Raw genomic sequence first — 8935 nt, forward strand, 5'->3', positions numbered from 1 at the left:
TAACAAAGCCACTGACAAGTTCACTACATACTCAAATTCAAATAACAAAAAACACTTCGGAAGACACCACGCTAACACAAGCCATTGCCAAGTTTACCACATACTCAAAATTCAAAATGCACTTAAAGAAATTCAAGTAACATTAATAAGAGTTAGCATAAATAGATACTTATAATTTCAAATAATTCATGTTTAAGCAACTGGCACTAAAGATGACTTATCGGCATCCTTTATTGCAGTAAATACTCAATACCTATTGTAAAAAGATCATTTGCAGCATATTTAAAAACAAGTAACAACTCTTGATATGTGATCTTCAAGTTTCACTGAATGAACAATTAAATCAAGATTGTCAAGTATAGAGTAATATTATTTCTTACAGAAGGTTCCAAAAATGCTGTTAGGCCCGTCTCTCCATCAATCAAAGCCAGAATGAATGAAACAAGGGCAGCCACGATTAGTATCTTAACAAGCAAATCATCAAACTGCTTCAAAACCAATTTCCAGAAGGGGGTACCTGAATTAAAGATAAAATATTAGAGCTGTAAATTTGATTTTTTTTATGTAGCAAGTGAACTGATATCATCAGAACATAATGCACAAAAATTAGTCTTTTCCTATTCCTAATGCAAGTACTGAACCAAGCTTTTTTTTTTCAAAGTCTGAACCAAGCAATTCATTGCAGTTCTACTAAGATAAGTCAATAATTCAGAATATGGAAAAGAATGATAGCTAGAAGGCACCAAAGAAAAGAAACAACTTCAAAGACTTAGCATACTCAGCAAGTTGGAACGATGTAATTGTGAAAGGATATTGTCAGGTGGTGATTGGCTGCTCTCATCAAGCACAGACAAACCCTGGACCCTGAGATATTTGGTTATGAAAGATTATTAGCATCCAATATTAACTGCTCATTCAGATGGATTACAAGATCAGCCACTAAACTCACTGACTCCTTAGCAAGTGAAGGGGTAACAAGGATAGAACACAAACAGGATGCTAGCCCAGCGCTGAACTTGTAATATATTTATGCACTAAACATACTTGTAAGTGGCAGCCTTTGGCTGTTTGTACTGGTCCTTTTCCATTACAGTAATCTTCAATGGTGGGGTTTCCTCTGCTTTTTACTTTATCACTTAAAAAATTCTCGGATTATTGTTATGGATCAAGAAAAAGAAAAAACTTAGCATTACTATTTCTACAGTGAACTTGCAAATGGACTACATCAGTTGAGGAAAAAAACACAAATGCAAATTGATATAAAAAAAAAAATCATAAAGTTATAGATTTCATAATTTTATGCAGATAAGCAGATGTTTACCCTATAGATTCAATAAAATTATAATTTTCTCATAAATTTCCTTCAAGACGAGAATGAGGCCAAAAGGCTTTTTTCAGACAATTTCTTCCTTCTATTCAGATCTGCTAGCTTCTTTTTGGCCTTCTAAAAAGGCTCAAATTGATCTAACCAGGTGCATGCCGCTGCATCAAGGAGTATGAGGATGATTATATTGTTATTGCTGATGTTGTTGTTTTTCAGTAACAAGGGATGCTTCCATCATTCATAATAGCTTCTCTTGTCGTCCAACACCCTAGTACCTACACTAAAACAATACTCCGATGGAACTATAGACACCGGAGGGGTTAGTAGATCACGTGCCATGGTGGCGAGAACTGGATAATTTTTTGCATGTTCACTCCACCAAGCTAAAATATCAAAATTATTTGTTCCCTTCAAGGTGAAGGAATGGTGGAGGATAGGGCTATTTATAGGAATTGAAAATAATTCAATTGCCCAAAATACCCTAAAAAACTAGCCATTTTTTAGTTGTTGGGAGGGGTATTTTGGTCATTGTAAAGTTATTTATCACTTTACCCAAAATGCCCCCCAAACTAGCTATTATATAGCTAATGGGGGGGCATTTGTGTCATTCTTTCTCCCCCCAAAAAACCAAAACACATAAATACCCCCTATATAGTTGTTTATAGCAGATAGGGGGTATTTCTGTAAAAAAAAAACCAAAAAGCTAAAACTAGTTCACTGGACGGGCAAAGCGTGGCCTGCGGGCCGTGTCACACCGGCTCGTGGACCTAGAACCCCAAGCCCAACACGGCCCGGACCATCATGCCAGACCGGCCCAAATTCGGGTTGGGCCATGCTGGGCGCAGACGGCACAGCCCGCCTTACACCTCTATCAATAATTAGGGATGCAAACTGATCAGACCGGATTCGAATCAAGGTATATTTGAATCCGATCTGACATTGTTGGATCTTCGGATCTGATTTGATCCAAATATTTGATCGGATCTGATAGAACTCGATTTGAATTCGAATCCTATCGGTAAGTTGGATCTTTGGATCTAATCCAAACTGACTTGTTTTCTTTAAAAATTAATAAATTATTAAAATAAAAATAAAATATACTAATTTAAATAAAGTAAAAACAAAAAATACAAGTATTTTTTAATTATTTTCATCATAAATATACACGTTTTTATAAAAATAAATAATATAACAAATTTATATAAATATATTTATAAATAAATAAATAAAGCATATATATATGTATTATATATTTTTATAAATATATAATATATCGGATCAAATAGGGGATGATCCAAATCTGATCCGATTTCTGGTCAAATCCTATAATCTGATCTGAAGATTCGAACAGGGGTGATCCGAATTCAACCAAATAGGATCAGATCGGATCATGATCCGATCCATTTGCACCCTATTAGTAATACTGAACGCAAAGGAATTGAAATACTAGAATCCAATCGGAGACGCAATGCCCAAGCAAAGCCAGAGTTCCTCAAAAAAAATTGAAACAACACCTCTTGCAAAAACCTCAAAGACTGGTTCTAACCACTCCTCACTACACCATCTTTGAAAGCTCAAAATTCCTGGTACATGTTAATTTGTTTCCACCTTTTCCCCCCTCTTTTCGAAAAACCCCAGATCCCATAATTGGCTAGGCCCCCTAAAAGTCTCTCTTCATCCAACTTCAAATAATTCTGAAATAAAATTGAAAATCAAAAATTACAAGAATACAAAAATTATTGGATTCACCTTTTTCCCTCATGATCCAAAATACATAAATACCCCCTAGTGGTGATTTATAGCTGTTGGGGGTATTTTAGTCAAAATACCCCAAAGAAGGCAAATAAAACTGTTGGTCCCCAACGGCTATTTTTTCATGGGCCGCACACATGCCAAGCTGGTATATGAGTCATGCCATGGCGGTCGTGCCGTGTCACTAGGTTGTTCGTTGGTAGCCCAATCCCCCTCCACTGCCTAGGCCTGACACGGCCCGGATTCTTGTGCATGGCACGGTACTATTGCGACCGTGTCATGCCTGGCATGGTCCCTATCATGACGGCCCGCCACCAGCCCAGCCCATATTACAGCTCTAGTTATTATGAGTACTCTTGTTAGATAAAATATCTGTGCCCTCATATTCATTTATTGAGAAATATATTGACCTATATATACACCAATAGTCTCAAAGATGAAACTCTTTGGCTGCAGCTACCAGCTAGCACTTCCAACATCTTTTTTTATCAATTAGCATTTCAACATATTGCACCATGTTATCTTCAATCTGTTCCACCATTGCATCTTCTTGGAGACCATCTTCAAGCCAATCGTATTAGTACTTTCTGAATTTTTATGTATGAATGGGTGGTAAGGTTATTGTCATAACTTTTCAATGGCTATTTTCTGATTATTTGAGCCATTATCAGTCTTCCTAATTGCATTAGAAGTTAGTTCTCCTAACATAGAAGTGGTATTTACCAATCAAAAAAACCACATGAACGGTATTTATTTATATACCTATAACATCAAATATTTTAAGGATACAGATAGAGAAAACCACCTCAAACAAGACCTAGCAAAGACAAGATCAATATGAAAACATGGAAAAATCAGAAAGAAATATAGCAGGTGCAACTGTGTTTACACAGTCCTGTGATTTAAATAAATAGAAACATTTTGTTTTTGAGTTAGCACCTAGTTATTCGGGTCCAAAAACATGCGATCAGTGATTTCCTGTTGGAAAACCACCTAGGCTCCAATAAGGTCTCAAGTCTCGTTGTCTCAACCAACAAGTGACAAGGATGGAATAGATTAAGTGCTCAACCCCACCTCCCCCCATTCCCAACAAAAAAAAAAAGAAAAAAGAAAAAAGGAAAGAAAGAAAGAAAGAAAAAGGAAAAATCCTAGTAGTGGCTGGTACCAACTTTTTTACAGTAAAAAGGGGGAAATATTGGTACTTAACTTATAAGTTATAACACAGAGTAAGTGGCTTCCATTCAGGGAAAACACCAAAACATATGCACACAAAGAATAACAAGAAAACAAGGAAGAAAATGGAATAATTCCAACTAGTATCCTGCAGAACAGAAGCACAACTCATATTTTAAACAAACCTTTTTACATGTAAGAAAATTCAAAAGCAACAGTCTGAAACCACCCAAACAAAGTCCATTGCTACCCAAAATAAAATTCTTGGTATGGAAGGGTGGGGATACAAACATGTGCATATACAGAGAGAATGGTATGTGATTAACTTACTTGCTTCTTGAGGCAGCACTGAAGATCACATGGCACACATGCAAAGAAGAGAAAGAGAACCGGATTAGCAATCAAAAATAAACCAAATAAATATTGAACTTACAACAGTTCTATAACAAATCTAATATGTGAAAAGCTGACAAAAATCAATCAATTTATAGTTAGTTTAATTATCTCGGTGATTTCCTGGGAGTGAATTTTTCCCACTATCATCTTATGTCATTATAAACAAAGAAGCCCTGCAATACATACAAATACCGAAGGTTGACCATGACCATATCTTCTTTTCAGTATCTTTTATAACCATTGAGAACTGCCCATGCTATACATAACTGAATGAATGCACTAGTGCAAGACCTATAACTCTTGGCAATGATAAGATTTTAGATTGTGGAGGTATAGGGAAATTTTTAGGTGATTATACCCTCAGAGATTGACACCTGATCAGAGACACCAATAATCCTTTTTTTTTTGATGAATCACCAATAATCCAACTTCTAATGCCAACATCTCATTCAGGTGGATACAGAAGTCAGTGAACTCAATATTTAACATCTTTGTCAGAAATGGCATTGGAAGGGTAAAACTTGCATCAAGGAGCTTCACTCCCCAGATAGTTGCTGCTAGCTGTCTGGTTATTTGTAGAAAGTGTTTTAGCCTTTCCTCTGTTAAAGGCTTCTTATATAGCACCTTTGGGTGCTCTAGATGATTGTATTGATTCAACAATGCCTTTTTATATATACCATACCATCAACTTGTCACGTGTATATAGAATAACATTTTATCTTGTTTACCAAAAAGAGAGAAACCAAATCCCTGAATTTCAATTTTTCAACAGCATGAATTTGACACCTTTTGATATATGTCCTCTTGTATTTCCTTGAATGTAGGAATTTGAGCACAAAGAGCGAATACTTAAATAGAAGAAATTCTAGTGAACTGATTTCTTGATGCCAGGTTGCCAACTAATATTACTGTTGTTGAACAATCACTCAACTTCAATTCCAAACTCCCAATTTACTAATACAAAACATGTTACTTTTCTATTCTTCTTTTTATTCATTTTTTTGGAACGGTATTTTCTATAAGATTGGATTAAAATCAAAAAGAAAAAAAAAAACATTCAGATGGATCCAGCATCAGCTAACTTTTCAACAACAGCTTAGCTAGGGGTTGAGTAGCTTGGAGTAATTTGCATTGGGGAATTGCCCCTGAGATAGCCTACATATTGTTTTCTTGAATTCACATCTTCTCTAATATTGTAGCTCTAATGGTTTTTCTCTTCCATCTAGTCTCCTAAGAAATTAATGTTTATAATAAATACATCATGAATAAATCATTTCTTATTCATCAAAAAAAATGTTTGTAATAAATTATATTCTGTTTCTATAAATTAAAAAAAAAAAAAAAAACAAATCTTAGGTGACGGTTGTTACATCAAATTGAAGCCAATGGAGACTTAAACTTCCAGTGCTAATATGTTTTAGTGAGAAATATATTTAAAAACGGAATTGAAGTTATATCATTTGTAAACAATCGTGGAATAAAGTGATCATAGGACACACTCTTAGTAATTTACGTACTCCGAATGTATAGTTGAGTGAAATTAGTAATAGAGAAGTACCATTTTTTCCATATATTCTAGTATTTTCTGCAACCTGCAATAAACAAAGATAACAAAATTTACTTCAGAGAACAGCTAACATTGACTGGTAGTCAAACATTAGCGTCAAGAATGACAGAAAGCTCATCAAATTCATTAACACGAGTAGGTCTCCAAATCTGATCGGGAGTGAGCGACTTCATACCTGAGAATCTGTGAGACCTTTGGTCGGGTCTACTCCGAAGAAATCCAAAACCTGACCAAACGAATACAATGCATCATAGGCTGAGTGGTAGCATTTTGATTAGGGAGCGGTGGCACTCAAGCACCGAGAGGGGGTGGGAGGGAAGATCAGCAACAATAGATCCCGTCTCGGTTGTAGTGAAAGGGTAATATAGCCATGTCACTTTCAGAGTTCAATAACAAGTGCAGCAAAAGTGGATCAGCAACGAGGCTTACCTCCGTTACGGATCGGGCGTAAGCGTCCTCCATGGAGATGCTTCTGCCTGCTGGATTTGAAGGGACTGAGAAGGGACGATTTTATTGTGTGAAAATGTGAGCATCAAACCAAGAATTATGGTTTTCCCTAATTAAAAAATATTGGGGTTTTCCAATTTCCAGTTTGCCACCTGTTTCTCTCTGTGTGCGAAACACAGACGTTCCGCGCTAAAGTAACGTATGGTGAAAACTAAAACAACTCTGGGAGGTCAGCTACAGGCCTACAGCACTTTTTTGGCGGTACGCGTGGTCACTCGACTCACTCTCCAGTATGGCTAAGTTTGGGAGTGCATAAAATTAAGGGGTAAATTGCATTTTAATACCTTTATTTGCCAGTCTTACTTTATATCCAAATTTCAAAAGGTGCCAATCTAATCCTTGAATTTTAAAGCGTCCGAGTTTAGTCTAAAATCGTTAATTGCCGTTTAAGTGGCATATGAAAAGACTCAAACGCTTTTGGGGTGTAATCTAATTTTCTTTATTAATCATTCAAATGCCCAAATCGAGTAGTGTCCATCCATTTGTTCAATTCATTTGGTGATCTATTGTGGGCTTTGCCTTGATTCTTGAAGAAGAATATGATAAATTGTATCTTATTTTAAAACGTATTTTTGATATTTTAAAAAGTTTTAAGTTGTATATGTCATCATGTGATATAAATAATTAACAGACTATTAATGATATGGATTAAATTAGTAATTTTTGAGAATTTAGGTATTAGATTAGCACATTTTGAAATTTAGGTATCAAAGTGAAACTAGACCCAAAGTATAGAGTATTAATATGCAATTTATCCTAAAAATAAGGATAATTTGTTAAAATACCCCTGTAATTTTATAAATTTATTAAAAATTATTCTATAGTTCGCATTTTGCTAAAACACCCCCTTTAGCAATTGATCTTCCATTAGATGACCCTAGAAATTGTGACTACTCTATTTGGTCATTTTTTTGTACGAATAAGTGTTAGGGGTATTTTTGGTATAAACAATCATGGGTCCGTGACCTTTAACATTTTCCACTTATTTTAGGTGATCATGTTACTATTTTCAAATGGCAAATACAAACATTTATTAGTAAAATGTTGATTAAGTAAATTGGTTGCAAACTATAGGGGTGTTTTAATAAAATGAAAACTATAGGATAAGTTTAAGTAAATTCATGAAACAATATAGGGAGTTCTAATAAATGACCCTAAGAACAAACACTTATTCAAATGGCCACTTTTTTTGGGTTGGGACCACACCAATAAGTGCTTATTTGTGTTTGGAAAATAAGCCAGAATAAATTCTTATTCCTAAGAATATCGAGAAACCCAGATTTTGGACTTATTTTTAAGTGTTTATTTCTTGTCTCGACATGCCACATCATTTTAAAAATACCTATATATACTACCCATATTTGAAACGAATGCTTTTCTTATTAGAATAAGCACTTATTTTCAAATAAGCACCCCAAACTCTGCATTCTTTTTCACCGGTTGCTTATCTCTAGTATTTTGAATATGTGATAAGCAAAATTGGCCATGCTCGATTTATAAGTCGTAACTAAAGGCATCTTTTAAAAATGTGGATTTGGCATAGGGATGGTCAATAATTGAGATGACCCAGGCCTGGGCCGGACGTTCACATCTATTTTATACTATTATAAAGTAGACCATAAAAAAGTTAAGGCTCTGTTTGAAAGGAATAAAAATGCAAATATATAGAGTGTAAAACCTTATATTTTATATTATTTTATATGTATTTGTATTTATACTCTTTCCAAAATGAGCCTAAGGGGTAATCATTTAAATTATCCGTAAGTTTTAGGAAATTAATAAACCCTATCCCTACTATTTACAAAATCCTTCAACTATCTATAATCTTCCTAACAATTGATTAAATCATCCCCTACCATTAGCATTTTGCCACAATCCGTTCACATATGACACCACATAATTTATATAATTTCTATAAATCTCATTATTACCCTTTATGGTCGAATGCCCTTTCAACTTTGGGCTCCTGAAACCTTGAACTAGGTCTCATTTAACAAGTCTCATACGAATTGGTTTAGCTTGTTCCCAGGCCAATGGAGCAGTATAGAAAACATAGCAATACGCATGGTACCCAATGGCTACCCAACATCAATAGTAGGGCCGAAGTGCTACCCAACAAACTGGTTCAGCTTGTTCAGGTTTACGCTTAAACTAGCAGATGAATGGTGTTAAATTGTTAATGCTGTGTTTGAGAAAGAATTCTCTCTTTTTTTATC

General features: G+C 35.0%; 1 protein-coding gene across 3 annotated transcripts in view; it reads right to left on the bottom strand.

Annotated features, from left to right (window-relative positions):
* ECA3 (endoplasmic reticulum-type calcium-transporting ATPase 3) overlaps positions 1-6847 on the bottom strand; it is a 116495-nt gene extending 109648 nt beyond the window's left edge. For 2 of the 3 annotated variants that reach the window (XM_010274839.3, XM_010274846.3), the window contains exons 1-5: positions 6642-6847; positions 6388-6438; positions 6204-6237; positions 4580-4597; positions 381-517 (exon numbers count right to left, since the gene is read on the bottom strand). In XM_010274839.3, the coding sequence (XP_010273141.1) occupies positions 381-517; positions 4580-4597; positions 6204-6237; positions 6388-6438; positions 6642-6674 (273 nt within the window). In that variant the 5' untranslated portion in view covers positions 6675-6847. Of the gene's footprint in view, positions 1-380; positions 518-778; positions 865-1044; positions 1104-4579; positions 4598-6203; positions 6238-6387; positions 6439-6641 lie in introns of those variants that run through there. The other variant, XM_088887456.1, reaches the window with a different exon arrangement.
* Positions 6848-8935: the final 2088 nt, after the last annotated feature.

The sequence above is a fragment of the Nelumbo nucifera genome, chromosome 5, assembly GCF_055504915.1.
Source record: "Nelumbo nucifera cultivar China Antique chromosome 5, China Antique-T2T, whole genome shotgun sequence".
Taxonomy (NCBI): domain Eukaryota; kingdom Viridiplantae; phylum Streptophyta; class Magnoliopsida; order Proteales; family Nelumbonaceae; genus Nelumbo; species Nelumbo nucifera.